Consider the following 19,119-nt stretch of genomic DNA (forward strand, 5'->3'; position numbering starts at 1 on the left):
TAATGGACTAACACTTTCTGTACAATAACCCCAAATTTAGCTTAGTATGTCCAAAGTATGCACCCCAAGTATGCCAGAAAAAGGGTGTGAGCCCTCATACACACTGTCATCCAGGGGTATATCTGAGGGGGAAAGAGAGCAGTGGCAGAATACATGGGTACGAATACTGCTGGATAACTTAAAAATCACCTTTAAGAATAAAGAGGAAAAAGTGGAATTTCAGACTAGACAAGAAACCTGCATTTAGCCGGGCAGAGGAATTAGGTTCTGTCTGAGAACAAGAGAGGCAGGGGGAGGAGAGGAAGAACAGGGCTGTAAAAGCAAGTTTTAGTCCCACAAAGTCCCTCATCCTATAACAGAGCTGCAAACTCTGGAAATTAAAGGTACCCCTACTGCTTTCTTTAGTAAGCAGAAAGCCGGTGGCAAGTTCTAGCCTAAGAATAGAAAGCTCACCTACTGCAAAACTGGTTATAGGAAAGGATCTTAAAGCATTCAGTGCTATGGTACTTCATGCTCCTCACTCCTGCTTTATTTAGCTGTGTCCTTTCAAGCCTCTGACAAGCACCCATCAGTGCGATCACTTCAGCTACCCGTCCCAGACTTACTCAGCAGCTCTTCCCTCCAGGAAAGATGCAGAATGGAGATGGAGTTCTGCTCTCAGTCCCTTGTGCCCTGTCACAGCCTCTGTGCTTCCTGAGCTCTGCCTGCTTCGCTTCTCAAGCAACAAATGACACACGGTCCAAGCGCGTTTGTCAAACCTCTGTCCCTTTGTATGCTTAAAGGGAGGAAACTGGCATTAATGTTTAACAAAACTAACAGTAGCAGAGCCTTTCTCTGCAAGCCGACACTCTGACTTTGAAGGGACAGGTGTGTGAGAAACCTGGCAAGCCAGAAGTTTCCTCCTGGTTACCCATGGCTTGGCAAAAATCTTTTTTTGTTTAGGTTTTTATTTTAAAGTTGCTGGGAGCAACAGTTTACAATTTATTCCTGAATCTCTGAGCAGAGGCAATCCAGCAGCCTGTTGCTAACAAACTCAAAGCAGCTGTATCAGGTACCAAACCACACACGTATAGACACAGAGAACAAGCCTGCCAGACTCAACACATATCTTCAAGTCCACATGGGTGACAGTAGTATTTGGCAGGAAAGGGAGAGGTTAAAAATCCACATTAAAATGCTTTCAGGTCTCTGCCAACAGTTCCAAACAGACACAGGCTATCTGCCATCTCCCCTATTCGCCTGTGTTGACATAAAGTGGTTTTCCAAATCAGCAGCAAATCAACAGGGTAGAGGTTTCGTGTCAGAGCAGTCCGATGACTGGGCATTTGTTCAGGTCTCTGTACTGACAAGTCCCTTACGGCCTCAGCGGCTGCGCAGCCATGCAGCAGCTTCCCTGGGTCAGCGTCCCCGTGAGTCAGCTGGAGTTACCTGCGCTGTGATAACAGGAGGATTAACCCACACCACCCACACCTGAACATCCTCAACACTACCCCATCCCAACCCACAGGCATCTCCTGTACCAGCCCGCCTGCCCACCAGCATCAGCTGAAAAAAAGACCTTCTGAGGTTTTGCCAGCGGGATTTGACACACAAAGCATTTCAAGGCTACCACAACGAATTCTGTTTTCACAGTTCAAATACTTACGTTGTTACCTGGAAAAAGATTACTTCTGAGAAGGTTATGATGCAAAATGGGCTTATTCTATGAATGCAAAATGTAAAATACAATTTCCATCTATTATCTGCTAATTTTTTGCCATAAAGCTGTACCCGCCACAGTATTGCAGACAGCCTACTCTGAAGAAGTTGCCTTGGTTTGCAATCCTAATGTTGTCTTTCTACAGCTAAGGAGAGAAGAAAACAAGTTCTATACACAAGAGCTGGCCAAAATGGAAATAATCTCAGAGTCTGGGATGTGAATTGTGACAAAAGTTTTGAAAAAGCCACATCTAATGCAAAAGAATGAATCTGATTGACCCATGCACAGCTCAAGCCTCCAGGAATGCTTCTGCAAGTCCTTTGCTCTGTGCTGGGAGCAACACCGGAACAACCAAGATTCGTTGCTCTCCTACAAAGAGCTCCCATGGACACATCTCTTGCTTAAAGTCTCCTAGGAACTATGGGTGGTTTTGCATGTATATATTGTAATAACATGGATGGCAGCTGTGTATTTCCATTAGCTCCTATTTTCCTGATGCAGGAAAACACAGTCCCATTTGATGTTAATGTTCTTCAAGTGCAAATGTGAGGGTGATGTGCAGTGTGGAGATGGAATCAAGCATTTCGCAAATTCCCAGTTTCTGTACACAATATTACCTGGTAAATAGTTATTATGCTATTTAGAGGATAAAGTCTGTGAAAAGACTTTGAGGATGCTACATCCATGCACTTCTTGCTTTGACTTTCTGGGCAAACTGTTTTTCCTATCAGGGATGAAATGCATAATAATTCATCCACTTATCTTTATTTCACTATGTTCAATCTTCCTTTCAGTCTTACTCTTTACAAACTCTGCTATGTCTTCTTTTAATTTTCTGTTCTGCTTAAGTGGAAAATATCTTTCTAGGATAACTAAACAGTGCAGGAAACTGCTAAGAGAACATAGACTCTTTCATTTCTAAACCACTAATTCAAATCCGAACTGATTAGAGCACAGAACAGAAATTGTTCTTTCATACTGACAGCTTTTCAACAGCCCAAGTGTAAAGACTTGAGGGTCTTATACCAGTTCCTAATGGAGAGATACTCACAGAAGATGAAACATCATTAGTAATGTTCATGACTCGTACCTTTGTTAAGTCTTTTTCAGTGAGATTGCCAGCATTTGCCTGGTCCAGAAGGCAAAAGATTTTCATTCCTAAGAATGACTTCCTCCAGAAAAATTGAAATATTGGCATTATGGTGTAAAAACGTTTTGCACATGACTATTATGCTATATCCCCTGTGGACTTCTGTCTCACTTCTTATCACCACCCAAAAACCCAAACTCATATAAGACTCCTGCTCTGATTTTCTGACACTACATTGAGGGGGACTCTCGTAAGTGTTTTGGCAAGTATCCTGCTATTTGCTTTTATTCACTACATCTCAGTACAGTAAAAGCAAAAGAAAGATATCAGAAACATTTCCAAAACCATGCTGCTGTAATTATTTTCTGCAAAAATTTATAACAGTTCAGTTCAGGTCTCAGTATTACTGAGTATGCTAGTATAAATACAGTAATTAAACAAATAAAGATTGCAGTGTTAGTCTAAGTAGTCTTTGTACTGGAACAGGACACAGTTGCATTAAAAATGCCACTTTTAGTCTAACCCGTCAACTGCAACTTTTTTTTAAAAAAAACTTGTTACTTTTCAATTTTTAGTTAGCACCCAGTGTTTTGAGCAAATATAAACCTTAATAGAAAAGAAAAGGTAATTTTAATGATGATGTAGGATTTGCTGCATATAAAAGCATAAAGCATTCAAACTGCCATGACAATTAAATTACAACGGGAAATAACTTGCCAGGGTACATTCCTGCAGTCGCTAAGTAATAATAAAGCAATATTGATCTGAAGCTGTATGAAGCAAAATGCAAACAAAATGTTAGGGGGTTGGGTTTTTGCTTCCTAAAAACCTGTGCAAATGGGAAGGATATATTAACACAATTTCCATCTAAGAAGAAGTGTTTTGTTTGACTGACAAGTGCATACAAAGTAAGCAATGCTTCTTTCTGAACAAACACCTAAATTTAAAGTGAAACAAAATAGCCAACAACTGAAATGGAATACCAAAAGTCCCCACGTCCCATATTCAACTATTTGAGGTAGCCCAAAAGACGTGTGCCAAAAGCAGCTCCATTTCTTCAATTCTCTCTCTTGATCTAATTAGAAGCTGTTACCTCATCTTACAAACCATTCTCTCTGATGCCTCCAGACCACTGTGCTTTACAAGTATACTTCTGCAACCCTGCTAAAGAGATTTCAAGACCTCTGATCCACTGCCCTGAGGTCACTGTTGAGCAGGGCCAGGGAGGGGAACATCATGCCCCAGACCATCAGAAATCAGCAGCCCACGGATGCCACGTAACCAGATAAAGGACAGCAATACAGTCAACGCCTGTATTCAAGTTTTACCCAGTTTCAGGGTCATTTGAATCAGTGTTTTGACTTGTTCCCATTGCTGATGTCTCTGTTCCTGATGGCAGTAGGTGCCCCCCCACCTTCCATGGCCCAGTTCAGGGTGGAGCTGCCAGAGCTCCGTGTTCCAAACACACTTCCAACCTCACAGGGTAAATAACAGCTTTTATTCCTTTCTGAACCAAATGTATCTTTGTGCTCCTGGGAACCGACCCGCTGAAAATTTGTCACCTGCACAGTTCAAGCTGTTTCTGCTTTTAAAGGACTACAATACTTGCTAACAGATCCCACATCAGTTATTTGGTTTTCACAGCTGTTCTGCTGAAGTTTATTTGTATAGTTTTCTAAGCCTCAATGGTTTGGTTTTTCGTTGGTTGGTTTTTTTGTGTGTTTTGTTGTGTCTCATCATGGCCCAAATAACTTAGCATATTACTTACTCTTAGCAGAATTCTACTGAATCACTGTTCTTCCTATTCTCAAACTCACTGTCAAAATATTAAAACTTGATTCTTTTTTAAAGTAACAAAAGATTTTCTACGTCATTTGTTTCACAAATTCATAAAGAGCTTAAGAGATTCTCACTGGTATCTCTGAGCAGCAGACAAACACTTTTGGCAGGAAAATCCACCTGAGCAGCTGAGTGCAGGGCTCCTTGTTGCCTTAAGCCAGGCTCAGCTGCCAGGAGCTCTCTCCTGCAGCAGCCCCGGCCCTGCCTCATCTGCTGCCTGGCAAGGCAGAGACATCAGCTGGTCTCACGCCACTGGCCCCTTGGTGCTCTAACAAATTCCCCAGGGGCTGCTCTGACTGGGAAAACTGGGAACTGTTTTAGCCCAGGCTATCCCACAACTGACTGAGTAAAAGAAGCTTTTGTTTTAAGATGTATACAATGAAGACTTGACTCCCTGCTTTAGGCATATGTAGCTCACTCTCCTTTCCAAGATAGTCTCACTCCTCCCCTGCCACAGTCCCTTGCAAATGAGAATGTGTCCACCCCAATATGCATTAAATGGCAACCACTAACCTACCAAACCATGCACAGATCTCCTTAAAGTTGTGCAAAACCATCAACCACTCCTAGCCCCGCTGCCTTCTCTGTCACCGTTTTCTGCATCTACACCCACGTGTCTCCCCCAGAGAAAGGTTTTCACGCAGATGCACCACCCTGGGTGGTTTGGGAAGCATGTCAGCACACAGCCGAGGCAGCAGCAAACACATCAGCACTTTTTCCCACAGCATATCATTATAACACTGATTGAACTGGCAACCAAGCATCCCACTAAACTTTCCAGTAAGCATGGATGGGAACATCATCCACGCAGAAAATTTTATCCAACTGTGAAGAACAGGATAGCTACACTAATAGACAATGTTTTATGGAGACTCCTTTAAACCATGCGACTAACCGTAGGGCCCAGAGTGCGCCTTCCACCTGTAATTGAAATGCAGCCACCCAAAAAATGCAGAAGCAGCTTTCTATCACTCACAGCAACACTGTCCATATACTTAGCAAAGAAAGAGATGAAAGAATATTTTATCATAACTGTGCTAAGACAATGGCAATCACACATAATGATCAGTGGGAAAATCATATGCACTAGAGTTTTAAATTAAGACCAAAAACCTCATTGATTTAGAGAAATACAGGGAGCTGGAGATGCATCCTTTGATTTCCAAGTTATTGCTTTCTCCACAATTGTCTCAATTAAAAAAAAATCAGGACATGTAATAAGTATAATAGTTTTTAAATTTATATTTATATGAAAAACATAAATAAAAATGCAAACATTTTGTTTATCTTACTACTAATATTTTTCTTGCAGTAGGATCAGGGCTCCAGCACGGGGGATGCAGAGTTCTCTCTCTCACCACGTTCTGTCACACAGTGAGGGAGCTGCTCTGCATGGAGCTGCCTTATCTGCCCCCGAGGCACCCAGCCTGGACGGGAACACAGGCAGCTCTTTCGCATTAGTCACGAGATAACTCATTTGTCAATGCAGGCAGACTAGACCACATCTGGATGAATGACCTGGCAATAAGTTTCGATGGTGTCTACAGGTTAACACAGAGCTGAAGGGCACTGGTTTAGGTTTTTACTTTTATTAGGAGTGAAGAGCTACATTAGCAGAAGGATTGAAATTATACAAATTAAGTTAAAATCATATTGTTACACATCAGGTAACAGCAAGCAAAAGGCACTACAGCTGCATTCTCTAAATGAGAAGAAAGTACTGCACAGGCAATGCCTCTCTGAAGATAATACTTCTCCCTATACAGACAGGTTTTTCTCCTGACATGAGATCACCGTTGAAATGAAAAATTCCCTGTGGAAGGGGAAGGGAATAGAGCACTCCCAGGACAAACCAGCAGAGCAAACAACTGCCACTGCCACCTGCACTGCAGCAGTGACAGCAGTGCAGTGCTGCTTAACCCCAACGCTGCACACATCCATACATTCTTTTAGTTAAGAATTCTGAAGGTCTCAACTCTAAAGGCAAAATATTTCTAGTCCTCTGCCCAGGCCACAACCACGTAATCCTTTCTTCAAAGGAAACAAAGTATTTCAGCTGGGTTTATTAACATGGGCCAATAATTAATTTCACTTAAAAATAAATAAATATATTTGCTGTAAAACTGAATTAATTTGGCTTGACTAGGACTGCCTTTGGAAGTGACTGCACATCTCAGTTTAAGGCTAAAACACAGACATGAAATCTTTCTTTAAGACTTGCAGTGATAAAACACAAGAACTGGATGGGCACATGAAGTAGCTGAGCACAGACATGCATGCATGATGGGGGCAGGTAACCAACCCAAAACTATACCTCTCCTAGTAACCAACCCAAGCAATATTTCTCCTACCACAGCCCAGCTTTGCTGTGTTCTGTCATGCAGAACAGCAGAGGACCGCTGCTGTTAAACAAGAGAGGTTGTGTTTGCTTACACAAATGCAGTGATTATTTACCAGGTTCCCAAACAAAAGAATCTGGGTGGAACACCGTTCCAGGACTGTGCTGGCTCTGCTAACACCGCCAGTCAGTCCTCCACAGCCTTGCACCTCCTGCAGCCCTCTGTAACCACAAAAAGAAAGCAACAAGCACAAAGCATGTGCAAAGACCCATTGTTCCAGAAAGGGAGCATCTGGCCTCTCCTCTGCCTGGCTGATGATGGTTATGCAGAATCTGAGGCTCTGTACAAGCAGGTCCAGCTCTGGCCTCTGGTTTAGCCAGCAGCAGGTGAATGCATCAGCATGAGGAGCCTTCCCTTCGAATTTCCAGCTGTGATTTTACCCACAACTAACAACAGCGAATAATCCTGGACTCATGATAAAGCTGGACATAACACTACCACACAGTCATGCTTAGATAGAAAACATAAGTAATTTTTTTATTGTATATTTAAAGAATTATAAACAATTCACCTGAAACACTCCTTAGGCACCTCTAGAGTTAGTCCAGCTAATAATTTGGATTATGTGGCACATCTCCGTTGCCTTCACTGGAGGTAAGCTAACTCTTGCCAGTTAAAATTCTGTCCCATTAACTTAAATTCTGAAGAAGGTGTGAGCCACAAAGCCAGTGCAAACATATCCCAGTACGTGTTGGAATAACGGGGCTGACAAATTGTCAGTGACAGCAGGAATGGCCTCACACACTGCTGGGAGATAAAAACCAAAGCCGGTATTTAGAGGTTTGTGGGTACCCAGCTCAGTCCTTCCCAGGCAAGGAGAAAGATGCAACTCAGAGATCAGATTTCAGTCTGAACAAGCATTCAAAGGCTCAGCTAAAAGTATGTAGAAAGGAGAAGTTTTATGAATGTTATTAGGCTAGGAACTTAACAACCTGTAACTCCATGCTCACAGCAATTTGAAGATGGAATCCTTTGCTAGCCCAAATTTCTGATGCCTTGCCACACAACCCATTGACATCAGCACCCTCAGTTTATAGTGTCATTAAATCATGACTGCTCAGCCGGAGAACATTGTCCAACCCCATGAGGACGACCCTTTTCCTGTGCACATTGGGTGGAAAGACAACAGCCCACATCACAAAATCCACTCCACACTGAAGCTCACGTGATTCTGGTGACATAGTTTTCCTCAGACACAATAGTCCTTTTGCACAACTGAAACCAGGATCGGTTTCTCCTTTGGCTGTCTTCCTAAGTCAAGCCCAGAGACATAAAACTAAAAAGATATTGGTTCTAGCGCATCATAGCAATCTCTCTATATATCCTGCTAAAGTTACCACACTAGTAAAATACTCGCTCGCAGCAAACTTGATTTTTGTTCACTGTAAATAGTAAACAAATGTGCTTAAGCTTTCAAAAGCTCTCTTCTAAGTCTTGATTTGTGAAACTCGTATGCATACATTTTAAATGTATAGGATAGACTTTGCACTGTTCTGTAAGAAGTTAGAAGACAATCACCTTTACTTGCTTTTCAAGAAATTGAGAATAACTTATGATATTATTCTGAGATATCTGGTAAAGTGCATGTATTGCTTAATTAATCAAAATATCTTCCTAGTATTATCTACATTAAGTACTCCATTTACAAAAATACATATTAATGTGTTTAATTTAGAAATTTAGCCAATAGCTATTAACTGAGAAAGTACATCAAATCATTGTTTATGTACCCCTGTTGCAGGCATATATTCTGTGCTTACAGCAGAAGGATACTGTTCATATTTTTAAATATTTTTAATTAGGTAATTTATTTTAAAATCCTATCCTATAGTAAAAATGTGTCTTATGATATTTTTTCTGTTTCTCATTCCAACAGGGCCTGTATCAGGGCAACACTGCCTGGCAGGAGCACAGTTCTACTATTTTCAGCTCTGCATCCAGCTCACAAGGTGGGACTCATATGTCAGACACAGCCTGCACCATAGAAAATGATGGAGGTAAAGGAAAACTATAACACTTACTGACAAAGAACATTGGAAAAAGGCTGTATGCCCAAATTCTGAAATTCCTTATGCCTCATGCAATACCCTCAGATAAAAAACTGTAAATCAATGTAAATCAAATACTTCCTGTACTCCAGTAGTAACTGCAGGAGGTGAGAAAGCTCAAGTTAAGTGGATAAAACACGTTGAGAACCCAAGTTAAGAGATGGCATACTAGCCAGAAGTGAAAGCATTAGGTATTATTTACAGCAGTTATGTAGCCACACTTACTCTAAATCTTTTTCAGGTCAGGAATGCTGCTTGTCACATCTAGCATCTCAAACTAAGTTACAATTTTAAGATGTAATGATACACTAATATGTAACATTTTTGTTCAGTATTTTTTTCAAATTTTTCCTATTAGACCGAACAGTCGGCAAGTTTGAAATCTATATTTTGTTAAGTAGAGCATGGGCTCATAGACATAACTATAGGCACACTTTAATATGGTGTAAAGTTGAGGTGGTTTTAAGTCAGAGCTGATAGTTTCATTTCTACATTTAACTTTGCACTGGAGCAAACACAAGGTGAGGACTTTAAAAATTAATGCATTAATTCGACCAAAGTTTCAGCATAAAACACAGACTCCAGGTCAATTTAAAACATTTGCTAAGGAAAAGCAAGCTACATTGTGGGGAGAGAGCTACCAACACCACTATGCCTTTTCTTTGACTCCTATGCCTTTTCTTTTTCTGTTCTCTTAAGGTCTCCTCAGAGTTCCACTGATCCTCTTAAGTATGGTGCAATCAAACCAAGTAGTCATTTGATGCAAGAGATTCACACGTTAGTTGCAAGCGTGGTATGGGCTCCTTTATCTCCTGCTGAAGAGTTAATAAGATCGCACAGAGCTGTTTCCTGCAAGAATTGCTAAGTCACTTTCAGCTACACATAAGGTGCTTTCCTAACCTCCTGTTCCTTGGTGTTCACCTCAGTGACTCATAAGGAAGGATTAAAGTTGTGTCCTTGCAGTTCCCTGAAAGCCAGAAAGTCTCATTTCGTAAGTATAGCAATTCCTTTGCAAACTCTCTAATGTTCGCTTCCTGTAATTGACTCTAGTTTCAAGCAATATCAGAATGTCCCCCTTGGCCTGAACAAAAGGGCATTCCCAGTCCAGGCTTGGTCACTGGCCATGACAGTTTGCAGGTGCCTAGAGAAGACAGTAAGAACAAGACAAGCATGAAGTGCAACTTAACCAGCTTAGCACTGTTGACTCACGTATTTTGCTTCCATGGCTAAAGCCTTTGGTAGACCTTTCTTCCATGACTTTGTTCAATTGCAACATCCTGTAGCAGTAAGTTCCATAGTTTAAAAACACACTGCAGAGAAGTACCTTCTTTTCAACTGTTTTTCAACCTGTTGTGTTCTAGTTTGATTTGATTCATATTAGTTTTTATATGGAAAGAGGGTTTTGGTTTTTTTTCCTATTTACTATCTCTGTTCCATATATCAATTCAGAGACTTCTATCACTACTTCTTTCCCTCTAATTTTTTCACTTCCAGGATGAAGAGACCCAGTCAATCTAATTCTTGCCTTGTAGTGAAAATGTTCCATACTTTTGACCACCCTTGTTTCTTTCTACAGTTTTCCTATTTGGAGCACAGTGAAGTTTGTCTCATTTAAGACACACAAAAATCTCCTTTTGTAACTTCAGATAACTTCAGAAAGAATGCATTAGTGTGCATTTTTATTTAAATTGCTTTACGTTCTTCAGATCCAGAGGTTTTCCCCTCCTGTGCTCACAGCAGAAACCTGTGAGTCCCACAACCTGTTTCTCAGATGAGACTCACTGTTATCCTCCCAAATAACATCCTCACTCTGCTCTCGGCCTCTCCCTCATTTCCTAAACTGCCTTTAGCACAGCTCTGGTGGAAAAATGGCTCTGGTGCCTCACAGCAGTGGATGCACACTCCAGAGAGGACCAAGTGAGTTTTAGTCACTGCAAAGCATGTGGTTGTATAGATGCTTACTTGTAGGCACCTCCTTTCCACCAAAGATTTTTATTATTAAAATTTAAATCCATGATCTACAAGGGTCTGATTCACAGCCAAATTAGAAAGACTTCTATAGACTTTAATGGCCTTTGCTTCTGACCCATAAGGAATCACGAAAGGTTGAACCAGATGGTAACATTATATGACTGAAACACACCTTGTGTCTTAGAATCATAAAATCATTTACATTGGAAAAGACCTTGATGATCAAGTCCAACCTAACAGCCTTGCAACAATAAATGTCACCAAAACTAGGACTGTCAAGAAAATAACAGTAAAAAGATGTTTAAGCCACTAGTTATGCCAGTATCAGCACTTACTGAAACTCTACTCCCACAAATTATAGGGAAAGCACCATTTGCAGATTTCCCCATCTCCAGTCAAATCCCACACTAAACAGAGACAATGGCTGTTCAGTTTAAGTGAATCTTTGAGCATGTTTGCAATAAATCCTGCAAGCCTTAAACTTTTATTATGCCAGCTCTTACTCCACTGATTTACAGTCTGACTAAAATGAGGAATCCTCATGGTTGACTCAAATAACATCCTCTTACAGAGTTTCAAAAAGACAGGTGAAGATTATAGAAGGCAAAATAATGGATGGACAACCGGTGCATGACAACTTATTCATCTCCTCACTTGTCACACAAGTGCAGCTCAAAGATTTCCCTTAGCTTCAGGTCTATACTTGTTCTTACAAAACCTTTTCCTGACAAATTCTAATCAAAACAGATGATGATGATAGGGAAAGACAGTTTATTTGATAGTTATTATCCAATAATTTAGTATCCCACCGTACTTTCTAAACTAGTCAGAATGGAAAAGACTTTTTAAAAAATATATTAGGTCCAAAGTTTGCTAAAGCCTAGACCCAAGTTCCCAGCACCAATCTGACTGCACTGATGGAAGGATGAAAAACAACTTGAGGATGCCAGATATCACTAAGGATCTGGTTTTAATATTTACATACAAATATCTCTCTAGAAATTCCTCTAGCTGCCCTCCATGCCCCAATTAATTTTCTGTTTTTACTTTTTGGACTGAGATGCCAAACACACAGACTAAAAGTGGGAAGCTTACAAGGATATCGAGTCCATTTCTGCTGAGCTTTAACACAGCATAATACACCCAATAAAAGACTCTAGAATGGATGCTGGTTACCTATCTCTTTAGTTGACTGCACAATTTAAAAAGTGAAAGGAGAACAGCACAAGGAGGAAGAAAGGTAAATCAGCCTAATGAAGGATTTAGACAGGGGAAAGGTGTGACAATGCCATAAGGTGGGTCACTAGCAGAGACTGGACTAGGGTCAGGGTTCTACCTAAGGCTCTTTATTATTAATTCACCACTAGTTTGTAGGCCAACCCATCCCCTGGTAATCACGATGAGGTCATTTAATCTAACCCAGGAAAATTTCCAGGGATTATTTGCTTCAATAATATGTGTAGATAAGTGGGAAGGTGTGGCAGAGAGCTGAAAGACAGAAATAAGTTATTTGATACAGACGAAAATGCAGAGGCAGCCATATGTGCATGAAATACAGAAAGACAACCAAAACAGAACAAACCCAGAGTGTTCAAATGCAAAACAGAGATGTGTCATTCAAACGATGTTTTCCTTTAAATAATTTTAAAAATAAATAAATAAATAAACTGGGGAAAAAAAAAAAAATCTCTTCTATTGCTTCCATCCTGAAAATCTCAGATTTTCCCTTTTCCATTGTTTGTGCTTGGAAAAGTTCAGAACACAAGCACAGGTATGCCAAACCAAGCCAGTATTCAATATCACTTTCAAGTCAACCTGCAGGTTCCTGCTAGAATCAAAGCCAACGCTCCTCAATTTCTTTGTGTGAACCTTCCCAGATAATGCCAGCTATTCTACCCGGCAGTTACCAATACAGCAACATTTTGCCTCCGACATTTCATTTTCAAGTGGATAAAATCAAACAATAGTTCTGTGATCTACTCACCTGGATCACAGTCTTTACTAATGTATTTGAAACAGCAAAGTTCTCCCAGTATAATCTTCCCGTGCACATACTGCGCTGCTGTGAGCTAGGAGCAACCCTGGCACAGCTTCTCAGGTGTGGTGTCCTCAGTCAGGTACGGCCAGAACAGATGCCACCTGTCCTGGCCAAAGTGATCGGAGCATTTCATTGACATTGGTTCAAGCCACGCTCCTATCCCAAAGTGTGCAACAGATAAATGGGACCTCTACTGCTTTTTTTTGCTCCACAACATTCATTTCTGGGCACAGACCCATTTTACTGCAGCCTACTTAATGCCTCACAGAGTTACTTGTTGAACTTTGTAAGACAAAGAGTGTCTTCCTTGTTTCTATGTCCAACACCTTGCATAAAGGCATTACTGCAGTACAGAGACTCTATAGAGTCAATGCAAGTTATTTGCACATTCCTCCCCTGTGCTTGTTTATAATGGGGTCTTGTTTTGAACCAAATCACAAGAAAAGTGAAGACTCTGGCATGTTATTGTGTAAGGTAGTGTAAAACAGCCCCTCAAAACACAAGAGGACCGTGTAGCCATGGAAGAATCCCCTGGAGAGCTGGACAGAATGCTACAGCAAGGACAAAGAGATATGCCAACAGACACCATGCATTTGAAGAGACCCTGCACAGTCTGGGTGGCTTTCTGCTCACCTCGCTAAGATGACATCCAACGCCTAGAGCTTTGCTCCTGTGTTTAAATGGTTAATTCATAAAGGTTCTTTAATCCAATGGCTGCCTATACTTTCCCAGCCAAAGCATACCGAGGCTGCCCTAGTGGGACTGCAGATTTAAGTGAGGGGTTTGCAATTGTCAGTTCCAGAACGAGAACAGCTGCTGGGCTTGCCCTATGCGAGGGCTACAGGCTGAATCAATCAGGATTACTTTCCAAGGGCTGTGGCTGAAAACTAGACTCCTTCTGACATGGATATGCAAGCTTGTTGGTGGCTGGTGAGTTGTTTACTTGCATATAAAAGCAATATTCCAAAGCAGAGTTGCCCAAAGAAAAGTTCTTGTCCTCAAAACACAGCCTTTGATCAGTGTAAACTGAAGGGCAAGGGAGCAATAACTGACTCTACCCTTGTTGCCATTTCACTGTACCAGTTCATGAGTGAGAGGTATCTGTTATCTACAGACACCTGCACCACTGCAGGCAGTCGTGCCACAGCCTTTTAACAGGCTGGAACTTTGTCAGGGTAGTGTTTCTTAGCCACAAGCAAACACGCACAAACTTGCAAGTGCACTTTGCTGTCTGGTTTAGTCTAAACAGCCTGATTCCCTCAGGATTGCCATGCTTGGGGACTCCAGGTGTCCTTGGCTACACTTTTGCCCTAGCTGTGAATGATAAAGTTCCTCTAGTTTGTAAATTACTTAAATGCTACAGAAAGGAGGACAAATAAGTAAAACAACAGAGATAAGCCCTGTACTTTGCGTTCAGCCCTTTCACACTTGCTGCCTGACCTGCAACAGGAGGCAGTCTCTGTTCACTGCCTATCGAGGCAGATACAGCAGAAAAAATGTGACAGAAACCAATACGAAATACAAACTGGAGGTTGGCAATGGAGAAAAGCTTAAACACAGTCATATAGCCAATAAACTTAGTCCAAACCTCCTGAGGCGTACACAGTGCCTTCCACAGAAGTCTTCCTTGCCATCACTTTCATCACAACCAGCCAGCAAACACAATGGCTCAAGAGAAATATGCCAGAAGCAGACCTTTTCTCATACCTCGGTTCCTCCAATCCCTACAAAAACTTCTCTCAGCCCAGAAAAGATCTTTCTGTGTCAGAACAGAGGTCACTTACCTTTGAACAAAGATTTTGTCCCAAACACAGATACCATTCTCTTACTCTACATAGCTTGCCATTCGCCACTTACCTATCCAGGGTGTCCTGAGGCACTTTACTCCCTCCAGCTCTGCTGTTGACACTGGCATTCTTGTTGGCCGTCATTTCTGCTTTCTAGAAATGTGGATATCTGTGAGAAGAAAAGTCAGTTAACTTTCAACAAGCTCAAATGGCAATTAACCTTCAAGACTGCTAGAAGTACCATGCTGCATAAAAGCAGAGTCCATGATATGCAGTCTAGTTATGATCCTGAATATCTAAACCCTACCTCTCTGCTGCTGCTCTTTTACATTCATAGCCAAATTTATCAGAGCCCAGTGCTATAAAGGGAAATATCCTATGGGAATTAGGTGTATGCTTCAGTTTCTGGCATGTCTGATGAACACAGCTTAATACCAAGTTCACAGGTTGGGGTGGTTCTTCCATCCATCACTGTACAAGGAGAACCCAGTAAGTGTGATACTTGCAAATACCATAGTAATGACTGGAATTTTGGCCACACAAAAGCTATTCCGAGGAACTAAGAAACTTTTCTCAATTTTAAAGTGCAGCTCTATTATGGAAATATTTTCTAATATTTCATTCAATAGCAAATATCTTGAATATAATTTTCAAATCTGCTTGTGATATGAAAATATCTACAAATGGTTTTCTCTATCAGCTACAAGATTCTTTAAGTAAAACTATCTTAGGAAACTTTTAAGACCTTAGGTAAGATAAATAATCATTAATAATTCCTAGTTGTTTCCTAGTAATTTGGTAACAACCCAAAAGCTGCATGTTAAATTTCAGTCATGGTGAAAAACGTGTATGTCTAGTTAAGTGCCCAAAAGATGGGTCTTACTTCTGTAATGCTACCGTGATTTATTTTGCCTTCATCCCATTATCTTAATAGCAATGTCATGTTGTGGCTGAAGGGAGAATATAGTGATATGAATACAGGCCAGGATCTAATCCCAAAGATGCAAAAGTAGTAACCGATAACATCACACCCCTCTGGTGACTATACCCCATGTTTCTCTGGTGTAGAGCCCAGCTCTTCGTGGCAATTTCCTCTGTCACTGTAATCACTTGAGAAATATTTAGCAAAATGAGGGAGAAAATGTACTTTTATGTCATGATATGGTTCCTAAAGTGACAGCAGAGTCCTTTGTGAAAGAAACAGAACAGTACTTATTCCACCTGATGCTAGAGAAGTTATTTATCAAGGGTTCTGTGGCTCTGCCGGCATGTGCTCTGGGTGGTTTCCAAGATACTGCTTAGTTTATAGGCTAAAATATCTACCATGGTTTGCAGCACTGCCCCCCGGGCTCTGACCAGAACTACCAATTTTTACGACCATTAATGGCACAGCTAATGCAAAAATAAGGAGTATTACAAAACATCTTGTTCACTCAAACCCACATTAAGTTCAGACTGCTTGAGAAGCCAACTGTAATGTGATGCTGAAAAGTAAGCCGGGTACTGACAACATACAAAATCTTTGTACTAACAGACTCATCGTGGTGAAGAGGACGTTCTCTAAACCACTGAATTCCAAATGATTCTGCCATAAATAAGGTCAGAAAATCTACAGATTGCAGCTCAGGAGGCAGATTCAATCATGCTGACCACACAATCCCGATCCACTTGTCCTTCTCCAATTGCCTTGTATCAATTTTCCCAGATTAAGTGGAGACTTTTTTCCCAGTTGGTAACATTTTTTCTGCACTGAAGCTCCCCAGATTCCTCCAGTGCCTCGCTGTTATTATTAGTGTTACATTATCAAGATAACAGACTGCTAAAGAACTGCCTGTTCCGACTGGAAAAGGGTTTGCTTGGGAAAAGAAAGGAAACCCGCTGATGCTGGCCAAGCTTTCTAGGACTGTACATTCCACAGGGAGCCAGCAGCTTTTTAAATGTTTTCCACTCACCAGTTCAATATTTTTACTGTGTTAAATATGTCTAAAACACTTATTAAGGTGAGAAAATAAGAGATACAACTGTGGCATAAGGTGAAAAACAACTGTTAGCATGTATGTGCTACATTCATTTTCCAATATTTGCTTTTCTCTTCAAGAACAAAATAAGCTGAAGGGACCCTCAAAAATATGGGATACTGACTTAGCACATAAAAATAAAGTGTGCTTTTATGTTGTTGTTTTCTGAGAGTCCACTTTTCCCATACCAAAAACCCAATTAAAAAAAAAAAAAAAGGTGTGTATAATTGTACATCAAAATTTAATAACAATCACGATGGTCAATATTTTTTAAAGTGATTATTTACACCTCCCCTTTCAAAGCCACCTTACGTGTCAAATAGATCAAACTGGTTTGTTTTCAGCAAAAGAGGAACTGAGTTCTAAAACACAATTTCACAAGATATGTCAAATTTGACGATGTGTGTTTCCTCCCATGCAGTTGAGACTCTGGTATATATGATGATATCAACTGACTTTCCTATGCAATTTTTCTCTAACATTTATTTAGCATTAATATTTACTGCAGGTGATGCTGGTATCATCCCACCATATGCAGAAAAAAATCCAAATAACGTGAACATGGTAGAAAAAAAAAGCACCACACTAAAACAAAAACAGAAATGAAGACTCAACTAAATTTTATGGTCATGTAGCATGTTACTTCAGAGCCTTTGAATGAGTTTGACAGCCCTGCGAGTTTATATGAATCATTGTATGCTAAGAATCACATCCCTTGGGCTTGCGTGAGAGCATTTTCCATCACAGTATTTACAAATTATTCTTCACAAAGCAATGAAAACCAAAATGTCTCAAGTATTGTGAAAAACTTAACAACAATTCCAAAAATAGTCATGTCACACAGATCCCACATTGCTTAGTTAACCATCTGACTACGCTTTGCCTAAAAATGCAGACTTCTATTTTGTTTGTAAGTGTAAAGAGTGACTCTGAAACCCTTACTGAGCCATAATTTGTGCTTTACTCTAGACATGGTCTCACTAATTTCACTAGGACAACTCTCAAATTGGTAATTTAATGTACCCAGATGGTAGAATCTGGACCTTCATTATTACATCCATTTTGTCTAAAACCTCCACAAACCATTTGGAGTGACCAAAGAGGAAAGAACAGGCAAACATAAAAAATGGTGTGATGGCAACATGGGATGTGCTGCTAGTACAAGGCCAGGTTCATCATCCTGACTGAAAATGGCTGCTGCAATGCAGATATTTCCTAACAGATTTTTATCATTGCAGGAAGCCCCAATGACAGAATATCCATTGTGGAGGATCTCCCTGCCCTTAAGGGTTTCCTTCCACTTCCAAAATGAAAGCATAGCCTGGAGTTTGTTTTATGGACAGACGAGGCACTGAAAACCATCACACTTTGTGCTAGTGTGGACCTTGTGACATCATTGAATCTTTATTTCCATTAACAGGTGTTAATAGGGGAGGTGTAAATCCTTTGCTACTCCCCACTACCAGTCAAAATTATTCTTAATTTTCTAAAGCATCCCAGCACTTTGAAAGAACCCACTCTCAGCCCCACTACAGTGCAAGCTGTTCCTCTAGCATCGAGAAGTCAGTTTAAAACATTAATACACTTTTCTGAGTGCTTTAAGGAAATCTTGCCCACAACCCAAGTGGTGTCGTATAGCTAAACTTTTGTTTATGGCTTAACTTTGTGGCAATTTGCCTATTCCCTTCCAGTAAAACAGGTAATTATGTAATTATGTCCTCCCAGAACAATGTCAGTTCTGATGAACTGGAAAGTCCAACAAAATCTTTAAAGATTTCTGCCCGTGGAGACTCCAAAGAATGTTAGACCTGCTTTTATCAGGTATACCTGTTCTCTAAGCTGGGCCACTGTAAGTTCAGCCATGCAATACCATACAAACTACCATGAAGAGCTATATGATCTGTTCAGCAGGGGCATGGAGATATTCAGAAAGTATTAATTTAACTATTTAATCCCAAGTTTAGTCTTTACAGCACACAGATAGACTAAGTACAATCACATCAATAGGCTTCTTGCAAGATGCAAGAATTAACTGTCTTCAAAGTCAGTCCTAAAGACTGGAGAAACAGACCTTGTGCTGTCAGCAGTGTGTACATGCCTGAACCATATAATGCTCAAGAGTAATCGCTAAGTGAGAAAACAAGATCAAGCCATTCACACAGCTACATATATCCAAGTTCCTAATTGAGAGCAAGTGACAATGTTTGTGGATAACAGAGCCAAAGGATGA

The 19,119-nt window shown here is 40.6% G+C and overlaps 1 protein-coding gene across 10 annotated transcripts in view; it reads right to left on the minus strand.

The window, feature by feature from the left end:
* Window positions 1–19,119, minus strand: part of DENND2B (DENN domain containing 2B) — a 176,141-nt gene that overhangs the window by 84,349 nt on the left and 72,673 nt on the right. For 9 of the 10 annotated variants that reach the window (XM_065065306.1, XM_065065303.1, XM_065065301.1 and 6 more), the window contains one exon: window positions 14,942–15,040. In XM_065065306.1, coding sequence (XP_064921378.1) covers window positions 14,942–15,015 — 74 coding nt within the window. In that variant the 5' untranslated portion in view covers window positions 15,016–15,040. Of the gene's footprint in view, window positions 1–605; window positions 698–14,941; window positions 15,041–19,119 lie in introns of those variants that run through there. The other variant, XM_065065307.1, reaches the window with a different exon arrangement.

This window comes from Columba livia, chromosome 5, assembly GCF_036013475.1.
Source record: "Columba livia isolate bColLiv1 breed racing homer chromosome 5, bColLiv1.pat.W.v2, whole genome shotgun sequence".
NCBI classification, from domain to species: Eukaryota; Metazoa; Chordata; class Aves; order Columbiformes; family Columbidae; genus Columba; species Columba livia.